General features: G+C 31.2%; 1 protein-coding gene across 1 annotated transcript; it reads right to left on the bottom strand.

The window, feature by feature from the left end:
- Nucleotides 1-572: 572 nt before the first annotated feature.
- Nucleotides 573-4,607, bottom strand: LOC114163902 (probable LRR receptor-like serine/threonine-protein kinase At1g74360). The gene is made up of 2 exons (XM_028048285.1): nucleotides 4,245-4,607; nucleotides 573-3,942 (listed from the first exon to the last, which is right to left on the bottom strand). Exons 1-2 carry the CDS (start codon nucleotides 4,369-4,371, stop codon nucleotides 719-721), a joined length of 3,351 nt encoding a protein of 1,116 aa, XP_027904086.1. The 5' UTR covers nucleotides 4,372-4,607; the 3' UTR covers nucleotides 573-718.
- Between the last annotated feature and the right edge of the window lie 9,819 nt (nucleotides 4,608-14,426).

Genomic DNA, 14,426 nt, shown 5'->3' with positions numbered 1-14,426 from the left:
CATGACAACAAACTAGAACTTATCTCTTGAAGACCTCAAGCCTAGCTTTTGAAGCCAAAATGATGGAGCTTCTTCTCTTCCAAGGAGTGAAAGATTGAAAATTCTTAAAACTTTTCAAGTTTTCAAAAAGAAAATTAGATTGTTCCCTTTCCGAGGAAGGTTACTTTGTGAAGAACTAGGAGAAGATTAAAGATTAACTCTTGAACAATGTTTGGACAAGGTACTCTTGAAAAGGAGTTGAATGAAGTTTAAACTCTTTTCACACATAGACCACACAAACAATACAAAACAACATAAACAAATTTTATATTAGTTCCCCAAACTCACGTATAGTTTTTCCCTATTCATTGATTTTATATTAAATTAACACTCCTGTAGCAGGAGAATGCACTCCCTGTTTACTGTAGTTTGAGCTCTGATATTCTTCATAACTTCAGTTACCTTTTATTAAGAATTAGAAATCTTAGGGACTGATTGATAAAAGAAATATTTTACATTGCCACTGATTAAGACAAATTGAACAGAGGTGCTTAGTATGCACGAAAGGTGTTAAACAAAAGTAAAGTCTCAGATACAGAACAAAATTGAGCAACTTCTGCAACATGAATAATGAGTTTCTTTACACAAGAAGAATGAACTGTGTATGATATGTGTTTTCTATGTAAACTGTATTGGAACTTACACTATGCACAATTTTTCTATCTTGAGTCACAAAAGGCTACACAAGGTGTCCATAATTTGAGTCCCCAATAGGATCGTATATCTTAATAAGCATGGCTAGAACCTCCTTCATGTTAGGCCTAGCCTGTGGTGCATCATGTGTGCATTTCACCCCAACTTGAAGCAACTCACCCATCTCCTTAGCACCCTCAACCACCCCACTTCCCTTCAACAAAACTTGCACAGATTCACCTAACCCTTGTCTTCCACAATCCATCATAACACGCCTAGTCCATTCCACCAAACACTCTTCTCCTCCATCCACTGCTCTTCTCCCAGTTGCAAGCTCCATAACCAGCACCCCAAAGCTATACACATCCCCTTTTGTAGTGGCTTTCCATGTTTGTCCATATTCTGGTGCAACATACCCCACTGTGCCAGCCACTATTGTGCTCACATGACTGTCTCCAACATCAACAATCCTAGCAAGTCCAAAGTCTGTGACTTTGGCCTTCCCATTTTTATCTAGCAACACATTACTGGCCTTAACATCTCTATGCACAATAGAAGGGTAGCACTCATGGTGCAAATAGACAAGTGCTCTAGCCACATCAATTGCCACTTCTAGGCGCCTCTTCCATTTCAACCGTTTTGTATCAGTCACAAGCTCCTCCAAGCTTCCACCTCCTATGTACTCATAAACAAGTATCTTCTCTGAACCGTAGAGGCACCAACCATAGAGTGTGACAAGGTTTGGATGAGGCCAGCTAAATCCATGACCACTTAGAACCTTCATTTCAGCTCTGAATTCTTTTTCACCCTCAGTTCCTTCCCTTTGGAGCTTCTTCACTGCCACCTCTCTCCCATCCGGAAACGACCCTCTATATACTGTTCCATACCCACCCCTTCCTATCACTCTCTCCTCTGTGAAGTTTGAGGTTGCTTTCAAGATGTCTGCATGTGTGAAAACTGTCTTGTTCAGGTGGAATATCTTAACTGTGTCAGAATACCACGGTGAGGATCCGGAGCTGCCTGAATCATGTGCTTTCTTTTTCTTTATATTCTTCATATTCTTCATCAGGTTTCCTGGTTCCACAGATGGACTTTTCACCAAGAAGCATATTACAAGGAAAAGAAGTCCAAATACCACTATAGCTAATCCTAGAGCCAAAACCAAAGACCATTTTGTGGGATTCTTCAAGACTCTTTGTAATGTGCTATTTCTATCATCAGAGATGTTAAAGAACTTTGGGAGTTTCAAGAAGGGGTCACCCAAATATGAATCCTTGTCAAAAGTGAGTAAGTGTCCGGATGGTGGGACTGTACCAGATATGAGGGGATTGTACGAGATGTTGAACCTGCTAAGCTCATCCAAGTGTACCAGACTTATGGGAAATGTTCCAGAGAAGTTGTTCCTAGACAAATCAAGATCCTGTAGACACTTCATGTCGCCAATTTCACTTGGAATTTCACCAGAAAAATTGTTTCTGGTCATGTTCAAGACTACGAGTGGTAAACCTGTCATCCCTATAGGGAATTTCCCAGTGAACTTGTTATCTCCCAAATGCAACATGCTAAAGTTTACCATGGTTCCAATTTCTGAAGGAATCTCACCACTCAAATCGTTCCCACTTAGCTGAATATACCCTGCTATGTGTGATGATCTAGCAGAGGGCTCAGAAGTACACATGGGGAAGATACCATATCCTTTGAGCAACCTGTCCCAAAGGGCCCTACAATTCTTCCTTGTCAGGATGGTATACACAAAGCTGAACGGAGGGTAATCAGCAGGTATCCATCTCTTCATTGCTAAGCACTCACTATTGCCAGCAACAACACCCCCAAGATTCTTTTCATTTGATTCAAATGTGGCCCTTGCATTCCTTCCAATTCTTGTAAGATCGGGAGGAATTTTTCCATATAGTTTGTTGTTTGCAAGGTTTAGCCATAACATGCTTGAGCAGTTTCCCAACTCTGGTGGGATTTCTCCGGTTAATGAATTATCTGAAAGGGTTAGCCACAACAGAGTAGTCAAGTTTCCAAGGCTTGGTGGGATCGTTCCACTGAAACTGTTGAAGGCAAGATCAAGTGCCATAAGGCGATTCAACTTTCCCAATTCAGGAGGAATAGATCCAGAGAACTGGTTGTAGGTTAAGGTTAAGAAAGCGAGTGAAGACATTTCTGAGATTTCAACAGGTAATGGACCAGAAAAATTATTGAAGCTCAAGTCCAAACGTCTAAGGTTTGTCAATGTAAAAATGCCTGATGAGTTCAACCCTCCAGTGTAGGAATTTGAGTGCAGCACAAGAAACTTCACTTGCTTGAATTTCCCAAAAATCTCCTGCACTTCCCGACCAAATTTGTTTCTGCTCAAATCCAAGATGAACAAATTGTTCAAGGTCAAAAGGGTCTCTGGGACATCCCTTGAGAAAGTATTGTTCGCCAAGAACAATCCCTCAAGACCAGAAATGGAACCAATTTCACGGGGAATATCTCCGGTGAAATTGTTACTAGAAAGGTTGAGAACCACTAAGTTCTTGCAGTTGGACACCTCCTTCGGGACCTTACCAACAAATAAATTCACTGAAAGGTCCAAATTTTCGGTGCTACAGTTCACTGGAAAAGCCTGTGGAGGAACAACCCCAGTGAGAAAATTCTCTGAGATTGAAAACTCTCTCAGCCTGGAAAATCCAGTCCACAAAGTCCCATTTAGATGGTTGGTGCTCAAATCCAAGTGCTGCAGACTCAAGCATTGATCAAAGAATCCATGAATTCCACCACTCAAGTGATTCTCTGAAACATTTAAAGTCACCAAACTGTCACAAATTGCAGGGAAACTCAGCCCAAGTTCCCCACGGAACCTATTAACAGACAAGTCCACGGTTTGCAACTGAGTCAATCCCTTTAGATTCAACTCCCCCTCGAGAGTGTTATGCGAGAGATTGAGATACACAAGCTTCTGGCTCATCCTCAAGTCCTCAGGAATCCCCCCAGAGAGAGAGTTCCAAGACATGTCAAGGTGTCTGAGCTCAGTGAGATTAGAGAACCCATCGAATATGTTACCATATATTTCACTGTAAGAGATATCCACTTTCACAACCCTCGTTGTTGTCCCGTTCAGGAGGCTGCAAGCGATTCCTGACCAATAACAAGGATTTGAACTGTTCTTGTTCCAGTTTATGTACCCTCCTCTGTTTGTTCGAGTTTGGTTCAGCAAATAAGATTTCAGCTTCAGCAGAACTTCTGCGTCAGTCGCCAACGAATCCCCAACAACTAATTTACCTGTTCAATCACCACAACCTCGGTAAGCGTGAAAGACAGCTAACAAAACAGAATCAACGATCAGCCCAGGAAAATCTTAATAAACAAAAATAAATAGAGAATCTAACAACACCCCACCACAAAGCTTGGTGCTTTTAATACTTAATAATAAACACTGCTCCGTATTGAGGTGTACGATCGAAAACAATCACGAGGTTCACTCATTATCAGAAAAACAACTATTATTATAAACCCAGAAAGGAGTTTGAGGCAAAAACTTGTCTTTTGTGGACAAGATCAGCGACAGAGTTTTAGGTTAGTACCTGAGAAAAGGATCAAGAAACAGACAAACAGGAAGCCCCATGAATCGGTTTCCTGCTCTGACATTAATGATGACCCTGGTTCTTTTCTTGTGCTCTGTGTACTTTTTGTTGTTTTGGCAAAACTCATGTACTTGATGGTTGTGGCAGGGAATAGAATAGAACAAGAGGGAATCTTGAGGGACTCAGAACTGGTGTGAGGACGTTGAAGCCATTGGGTATGTTGTGTTGTTGGGAGTTGGAATGGTCTACCAGTGCCAGGTGGTGGTGGTGGACAAAAAAACAATTGAACTCTGAACAACACAGTGGCTCGTGTCTTTGTTTTCCATTTTCACGTCTTGTGATATCACGCTGAGGGGTTTATTTTATTCAATTCAATATATGAGTGAAGAATGAACCAACGATTGTCGTTGTAATTAATAAAAAAGAAAGTGTGGTTGATGTGGTTTGTCCCCGAATGTGAATGTGAATGTCAAATCATGTGTGTGTTTCTAATCCGGCTATTTCTCATAGCTATACATGGTTCATTATCATTCATACACATTTTTCTAACATCTTTAAAATTAAATACTCGTTATATATGTTCAAAATATTGCATTAATCACTACAATTAATTATTTCTAATATTAAATGAATATATAATATCGTAAAACTATTAAGTTTAGTCATTTTTGTGGCAATGATGTCACATTTAAATTAATATTTATTTTCTAGTTTTTTTTCTCTTTGATTTTTAAGATATTGCATAAAATTATTTCTCACATGAAAAATATTGTATAAATAATTGTGTATTAATGAATTTGAGAGTGAGAAAAGCAAAGAAGAGAGTTTTGGATTTGGTGGGAAAGGGGGGGTGGGAGCCGCCATTGTTGACCGGTTTGACGAAGATTGGCTCGTACGGATTTAACTACGTTGCCACCACGCAAAGACTATTATCTCTCTTCTTTGCTCAACCATTCGTAACTCACTCTTCTGTCACAACTATTTATTTATACACATACACACACCATAAATTAGTTAAAGATGCAAAACAATCACAATGAAGATAGAGTTCAAAAGTTACGAGACATGTAACACGTGAATTAATATATAGTAAAAATAAATATAAATAAATCTTAAATTAAAATAGAAACATCAAGGTTTCACAAGTCGTCTTTGCCTATTATTGTGGAAAAACACGAGGGATAGTAACAAAAAAAAACATAAATCTTAAATTAAAATAAAACTACCAATGTTTCACAAGTCATCTTTTATTATTGTTGTGGAAAAATACAAGGGAGAGTAATATTTGGAAAATTTTATAAATAAGAATCACATTAAGCATGTCACACAAAAAACTAACACTTTGACTCATCATAAATGTATTGAAAAATTCATTTGTATCCTTTTATAATTGGGTGGTTCATTGCACCTATTTGTAATAGCTCGATATGGAAATCTTATTCTACTTAAACCGTTGGTGAAACTCATTTAAACAATGACTTTTATACTTAATATTATTTCTTTCGATCGCAAGTTTGATGATAGAGTTATTGTCAATCACCATACATTTGAGATATTGTTCACTTTTGAGTGTATGCTCTGTCACAGTTTTGTCTTTAAAAATCACTTTGGACAGTGGAAGGAGGAAAAAATATTTAAACTGTCTTAGGTCTCGATTTTTAAGCAACGTGGAACTATTGGACATGGTAAGAACATTATCCAATATCATTCAAAGTATTTCTCACCACACACTCATAAAAGGGCATAATATATTAGGCCACAATATCATACAAATATCAACATACAATGTATATCGATAAGTATATCATAGTAGTGCATACATCTTATCTTCATCACCATGTCATCATATATATAAGCATATAAATATTAAATCACACATTTGCTTCACATATTAACTACAATGTCATAATCTTCCACTTGAGTGACCTTATTCCCTCTAAGTGATGAATATTTTCTTGCTTGAATGACCTCATGTTACTTAAGTGACACTAATCCGAAAGGAGAGAAAATTAATGTGTTTTCTCTATTACTCGAGTGTTCTCTCATTGTATGAATGACTATCATTCTCTTATACTATTGAACCTTAATATCAACGCTTGGCCAATAAGACTTGTTATATAATCATATAAGTTCTAAAAACTCTATGTATACTAGGAAAAAAGAAAGTAAACACACCAACATGAACACATTTGGTTCAGAACTACGCAGTAGTGGGTGTGAATCTGGTTGACCTTTATACTTGGACTTTGCTCTCTTCTTTTTATTTCACTATTTTTCTAACAAAAAGATTATTCCTATATCAGGCTTACATACTTCCACGTTATAAAATTCAGGTCCTAGTGAATATTGATGACTACAATACCAATATTGAGTTAAGACATTTAACCTTAAACACATGTAAATGTCATCCAAGCTTATACGAACTTATCCATTTGTTCACAAGTTGGACAATGCATCAACTTAAAACATTTTCCTAAGTTCCATAACAGATGAATTGTAGATTAAATGCACATAATGGAGTATTACCGAAATAAAAATCCAAATCCCTAATCAAAAAACTTAATCGAACCAAAAACAAAAACCCATCACTCAATTAGGGCTCAAGTGAGAAAGGGAAAAATGGACACACCTAGCAATGGTTCAACGCACGTGACCACTAGCCTGAAAAACGCAATCCAATGAGAGTGTGTAACGATGGAGGGATAAAGAAATCAAAGAACAATGACGATCGGTGAGATAGAGACTTACCACAAACGGTCGACGACGGTGAGATTGGGGGAGAACGACGACAGCTTAGGAGACATAGTGAGATTGCTGAGCTCCCTCAACCCACGAACAAGAAGTTGTCTTGCTCAAGCCACGAACGTCACGACAGGGTCACGATGGGCATCGACAAGGTCACAATAGCATCAATGCGGGCTAGTGCAGCATCATCGTACAAGGGTTGGATTTTCGCTTTGTTATGAGTTTGGTTTGCATTTTTGGACGAAACTGAAATTGGGACAGGGGGAAAGTGAAATGTAATTTTGATTTCATCGAGTAACTTTATTGAAGGATTTGATTCGTCAATAACTATGTAATTTTCGTCGATAATTACGTCAACAAATACAACCTTACCGATGGATATTTTTACTGGTAAATTAAGCAAGGATACCCATCGGTAATTTCGTCGGTAATGGTTACTTACTAACGGGTCTAAATCCATCAGTTGTTTATGTTTATCCTATAATGATACAACAATGTTACACACTAATACTTAAACGATCAATTCGTGCTTGAGTGTCAAGTAGAGGCGGATGATAATGGGGCAGGCAGGGGCCATGGCCCCCCCTCACAATTTTGAATTTTTTTTTAATTTTATATATATATATATATATATATAATTTAAATGTATTAAATATTTATTAAATTTTTTAAATTGTAAGTAGTATATTTTAGGAATTGATAAAAATTAAATTGTGTATTTTTTTATTGTTTTTATAAAGCACAATATTATATGTTAATAGATAATAAAGAATAAAAATATTTAGGTTTAATTTTTTTTGTCCCAGTTTTTGTAAAAAAAAATTAACACTAGGATTATATTAACTACATCAACAAAGCAAACCATTCCAACTTTAATGAAACAATCATTGATTCGTTTCAAGAAGTTTAACGTTAAAGACCAAATTGCATTAGTTTTTAAAAAAAATTGGGACCAAATTGAGACTAAAAAATTAGAGGACCAACTTAACATTTTTATAAGAAAACATGAATTAAAAGAGTAATTAAACCAAATATTTATTAAGATAATTTTTATTTTCCTTCTTATTGTCTTTTTAGTTTTTTTTTTCACAAATTGTGATCATCTCTCACACTCTTGTATGTTTTCTTCTTCTTTTTTTTTAAGAAAAAAAAGTTAGACACAAACTCATTATTTTTGCTTTCATTTCTCATTTATTCTTTTCTTGTTTCCTGTCTCACTTGATAATGAAAACATTATTTTTTAACTCATTAGCTTTTTGTCTATTCATTTTTTTTATGAATATAGAAAAAAATGTATCATGTCTTTTTTATAACTTATTTTTAATTGTGATTTGACTATAATATATTTTTCTTTTAATAATTATGTGCCTTAATTTTTTCTTAGATTATGATAAATTATTTTTTAATATTATTTACGAAAAGAAAAATATTGATAAAGAGTAAAAGAATAAATTCATTGTTTAAAAGTGATAAAAAAAAGAAACTATTGATGAAAACAAGATAATTATACTTTTTCACATGTTTTGAAGCATTATACTAATGATCAAATTGTTGAGTAGATAAGTCATTTTTTGAGGCATTGTACTAATGATCAAATCTAATGATCTCAAAATTATATTACTTTGTCCCCTCCAACATTTTTTGTCAAGATCCGCCACTGGTGTCAAGTATCTTGAAAGAGAGAGAATTCTTAAGCCATGAAATGAGTAACATGCTCGTGACTTGAGCATTTGTGTTAGTGCTTAAGCAACATTAAGTGGTGCATGCAATAGTTACTCATCGCTTGAGTGTTGCTTGAGCGATAATTGTAACATCCCTATTTTTAATATACCGTATTATTTATTTTAAATAAAATGCTTAGAAAAATTAAATTTTTTTTACTAATGTTTCGTATTTTATTATGATGTAGTTTAAACATTAAAAATATATTTTATCATGATGTAAATTTTACTTATTGAAAATAACAATAAGAATAAAACAAAACAAATATAATATATATATATATATATATATATATATATTAGGTAAAAATATTTTAATTAAATAGGTGTGTGTAAAAAAAAATATATGAAGAATTTTCTAAAAGAGATAAAAATAATAATAATAATATAGAAAAAAGAAAAGAAAAAAAGAAGAAGAAGAAGAAGAGATAAGAAGAAAAGGTAAGAAGAAAAGATAAGAAGAAAAGAAAAAAAAGAAGAAGAAGAAGATAAGATTATGAGAAAAGATAAGAAGGAAAAGAAAAAAAAAAGATAAACATTATCTTTTACATTAATGAAAGTCATGATGCCACATGACTTGACTTGCTTATTTATATATATATATATATATATATAGATGAAGGGGAAGTTAGGGTGGTGAGAAAGTGAGAAAGAGAGAAAGTGAGAAAGAGAGAAAGAAGAGAGAGAAAGAAAGAAGAAAGAAGAGAGAGAAAGAGAAAGAGAAATAAGAGAGATAAAGAGAAAACAGGGAAAAAAAGTTTAGAGCAAAGATTCGAAAAGATCATAGTCCTCTACAAATATTATTAGTGTGCTCTTCAATCAATAAGGTAAGGGGGAGTGAGGTTAAGCTCTTATATATTAATCTTGATAAGCTCATGGGTTTTATATTAATCTTTTATTTATTTTGACTCATATATTATTCTTTTTACTTTCATTTAACTTATTTTCATTTATTATCTTCTTATATTTATTTTATTTAATCTCCAATTATATACTGATCCTGTTTATTTATTTATTTTATTTAATCTCCAAATATGTATTGATTCTATTTATTTATTTTATTTTTTATTTATCTCCAGTGGTCCTATTTATTTATTTTATTTTTATTTATCTCCAGTTACGCACTGGTCCTATTTATTTATTTTATTTTATTTATCTCCAGTCACGCACTGGTTCTATTTATTTATTTTATTTTATTTTTATCTCCAGTTACGTCCTATTTATTTATTTTATTTTTTATTTATCTCCAGTTACGCACTGGTCCTATTTATTTATTTTATTTTATTTATCTCCAGTTACGCACTGGTCTTATTTCTTTATTTATTTTATTTACCTCCAATTACGCACTGGTCCTATTTATTTATTTTATTTTATTTATATCCAGTTATGCACTGGTTCTATTTATTTATTTCAATTAATATATTTTCAGTTACGCACTAGTCTTGTTTAATTTATATTTTTGTTATTATATTTATTTATAACGTTCTAATCCTTATATAATTATTTATTTAAAGTTCTTGCTTTGATTCTTATTTTATCATTATTTTATAATTAAAAAATAAAAATAAATGTAAAGTGAAAGTAAATATTATTTTATTCAGTGAGCTTGGACAAAAGAAAATTGCATGTACATTTTATCATTATTTTATATTCTTTGTGTATAGTTTATACAATGACATGATTTGATAGTCATCACATTTTATGACCTTTGAAAATATCCAAGAGTATGTCAGTTAAGTAAGAGTTAAGTCTGGTTTCAATAAGTTGAGATTAAACCAGTGTCAAAGTGGTTGTATTTGGGAAGTCACAGTTTGGTACACTGCGGGATGAAAGGCAGGGACCATGGTGGGGTCTAAGGAAGTTTTAAGTAGGTGAATATCTGGATAGTTCAGAATAACGCACTGGACTAGGATATTCATAGGCCAAACTTGGGACTATCCGATACCTGCTCAGCATCGCCAAGGTTAGGTAGTGAGTATATATCTCTTTTGTGAGCCGATGAATGGCTAGTATTCTCGAGAAAGAAATAATTATGATTGTACCAATATTTTATGAGAAATACTCAACTACTTAATCACTTCCCAAATGCATTGTTTGTTGAGTTTATTAAGATTGATATTTAAGGCTTATAAAGACCTCACTCCTTTCATATTTTTCTTTCATATGTACTTGTTGCATGAGCAGAAGAGGAACCTGCTCAGTGAGAGTTGTTCGGGATATTATTGGTGGATCTTCTGAAGATTGACTCATGGATAATTTCTATTTAGGAGATATTAAAAATATAGATAATTTTCTATTCTGATGTAGAACTCTTAATATTTTACAAATATATATTTTTGTAATATTTCCTGAACAATTATAGAGATGTAAACTATATATATAAATATGAAGTTATGTTATTATTAATGTTCTCTCAAGGTTAATCTTATAGTAAAAAAAAACAATTAATTTCATATCTTTTTATCAAATAATAATAATTATTATTTAGTATAGTAGTCGGGGTGTCACAATAATTCACTTAAAACGATATTTCTCCAAAATAACAAAATTTTATGTTATTATATACTCATTATACTTCATTTAATTGTCTATAACATCACACTCACAATGATTATAATCCCCTTTTCAATTTCATAATAATATTCTAATTATCCAACAAATCCAAATAAGTATATATATAATTATACGCTAAATCTTCTCACAATTAATTTAAATGTCTATATAATTGACTATATTTATTTATGTATTGCATCAGCTAAATAAAATATATTGTTAACACATTTTATCTAGATGATGCAATCCTTGCATAAACAAATATACTTAATTATCTTATCTTATTTGAAGATAAGGTACCTATTAACAAAACTATTATACATTTTTATAAACCAAACTATATTATTACAACTCTTAATTATTTTTAAGTATAACATGTCATCACTAAAACAAAAATAAAATCAAAGTATAACAAAATATATCTCTTTTTTAAATATTAAAATTATATTTTATAAAAAATAAAGAAATACAATTAAGTATTTGTAAAATTTCATGTAAATAAAGTAAAGAGATAAAATATTTAAAAATTGAAAGCAATTTAATAACTTGTGTTAATATGATTTGTCAAATTAACTATGAATTTATAGAAATATAAACTTTTAGAGTTAAACTACAATTAGTTAAAATTAAAGAAAAAAAAATTAAACAAATAAAAAATTGTATTAAAATTGTCAAGAGTCTTAAGAGTGAAAAAAAAAACCAAAAAATAACAAGTGCCACGTGCACGAGGACTCAGCTTTAATATATTAAAATTGATAGTAGAATTAATAAATTAATATTTTATTTTATATAAGAATTAAATTTGTATGTATTTTTTAACATGATATTTGTTGGGGAGGGGTTTGGAGATTTATTTGTTCTCAAAGGAAAGTGCCGAAAAAAAAGAAGATGAGATAAAGGTGAAAAGTAATAAAGAAAATATACAAAAGATAAAATAAAAAGTAATAAAACGAAGTACAAAAAGAAAATGTAAACTAGAAAAAGAAAACGTTAAAAAGCAAAGTAATTATTATTAAATAGAAAAAAGACTGCTAATCTAGCTTGACCGTAGACACGTGGACATTGGAGGTTTGTAATTTTAATTAGGCTAATTGTTGATATTGGAGGTTTGTATTTTTAGTTAAGTTTATGTTTTTGCCCATTTACTTGTCTTTTAAGGTATACATAACTCATATCGCATCTTATAAGGTTAGTTTTATGTGTATCTATAACATATTTTTTGTAACATTTTATATACGGTCAATATTACATAATATATTTTTTTATTGTCTTCATTATTTTCTCTTTTTTATATTATTGTTTTACTTTTTGTGATAAAATGTTTGAAATTTCTTTTATGATCATGTCCACAACCATAATCACTAGGACGATTATAACCACGACCAAGATCACAACTATGATCATGAAGATATGAATAATAAATATTGTTGATAACATGTTATGAAATAAAATTAATAAGAGAGAAAATAAGAAAAGGAATGAGATATGGTTGCATTCACTTCTGGAAACGGAACAGAACAAGTCTCATGAATTTTCATTAAAAATTTCGTTGTTTTGTTCAACCACTAAGGACATGAAATCAATTCAGAATATTTGTAAAATCTTTTTCACGATATTGTTGTTGTGAGAGGAAATTATTTGCTCATATCTTTTATTTCTTCCTTTAATAACATCACCAAGACCCATTACATAAATTTATTTCACCATTTAATATCCAACATAAGTAGTTCTTCCTTGTGATATCAATAATCACAAATTCAAATTTTGCAAGATTTGACATATTTAGAACTAGCACATAAAATAATAATAATAATAACACAAGATGAAAATTGATAAAGCCAAATAATTTTTATCACAAAAATAAGAATATAATATACAATTGTAAATGAAGAAAGGATTAAAAAGAGTCTGGACTAAGACATATAGAGCACACTACCCTAAAACGCTCCCACTAGTACTCAATCATGACTGACTAGCAAGTCAATATACATCCATTAATTTTATAACATTAACTACTTTATAACAAAATTAAATCAATTCAAATATTTAAATTCATATTTTTATTAATTATATTTTGCGTACAAATTTCATATAATTTAAAACTTAGGATTAAATATGTTTTTGATTTCTTAACTTTTAGTAAAAATTGGAATTAGTCTCTCTTCAAAACTTTGGTCCAATTTAGTTCATCAACTTTAGAAATGCGTGAATTTAGTTTTTTAATTGTTAAGTTTATTTGAAACAAAAACGTATCAAACGTTGTAAACACCTCAAATGTTATCATGAAACGCATTTGAAATGTCACTTAAATTCAACAAAATTTAAAATTTGGTTAAATGGATTAAATTCACGCATTTTTAAAGTTGAAGGACTAAATTGGTCTAAAGTTTCATTAATTCCGATGTTCACCGAAAATTAAGGTTAAAAAACACTTCAAAATTATTTAGAAACTTATTTTATTACTTAATTTTAACTTATGATATGTTATTTTTAAATGTGTAAATATTTATCTTTAGGCAGTGCATTTATAAAGATTAAGTTATGTGAAATTTGATATACATAATGAGCATTAGCAAGACAATATCATAAAATTTAAGAGGATTTATTAAACATAGTTTATTTTAATCTAAACATTTGTGAAAAAATGGTCATCTTAATTTTATGCGAGAAAAAAGTACTGAATCCTAACAAAAATAATTAAATTGGTCTAAATAAGTTTAATAACTTTTACAATAAGTTTATAATAGGTTTAATCACTTTTATTCTTTTTATTACGGTGACTTTTTCTATTTTCATTATATTATTTTGAATATTATTAATCTGATTTAGTTTTTCATAAATAAATTTTTTAATAGATTAATTAATGTAATGTATTACTTTTTTTTTTAACTTATGAATGTATTATTCATATTGTGATATTTTATTATTGTAATATCATGAAATTAACCAAATAAATTAAATTTAGGGTGTGTTCTTTTGTAAAAATGAATTTGAGGGAGAGCGAGTGGATGAATTTGAAAGTAAAGTTTGTATTGTTTTTTTTAATGAATTTGAAGGAAGAAGTAAGTAAATTTAAAGGTGAAGTTTATGAGAGTTTGTAGGAGATTTGACTTGTATGATTGATAAAAAAAAAGTTTTTATAGATAGTAAACAAAGATTATCA

This window comes from Vigna unguiculata, chromosome 9, assembly GCF_004118075.2.
Source record: "Vigna unguiculata cultivar IT97K-499-35 chromosome 9, ASM411807v1, whole genome shotgun sequence".
In the NCBI taxonomy this organism is placed as follows: Eukaryota; Viridiplantae; Streptophyta; class Magnoliopsida; order Fabales; family Fabaceae; genus Vigna; species Vigna unguiculata.
The sequence above is the reverse complement of the archived record's forward strand: the minus strand, read 5'-3'. Positions and strand labels throughout refer to the sequence as shown.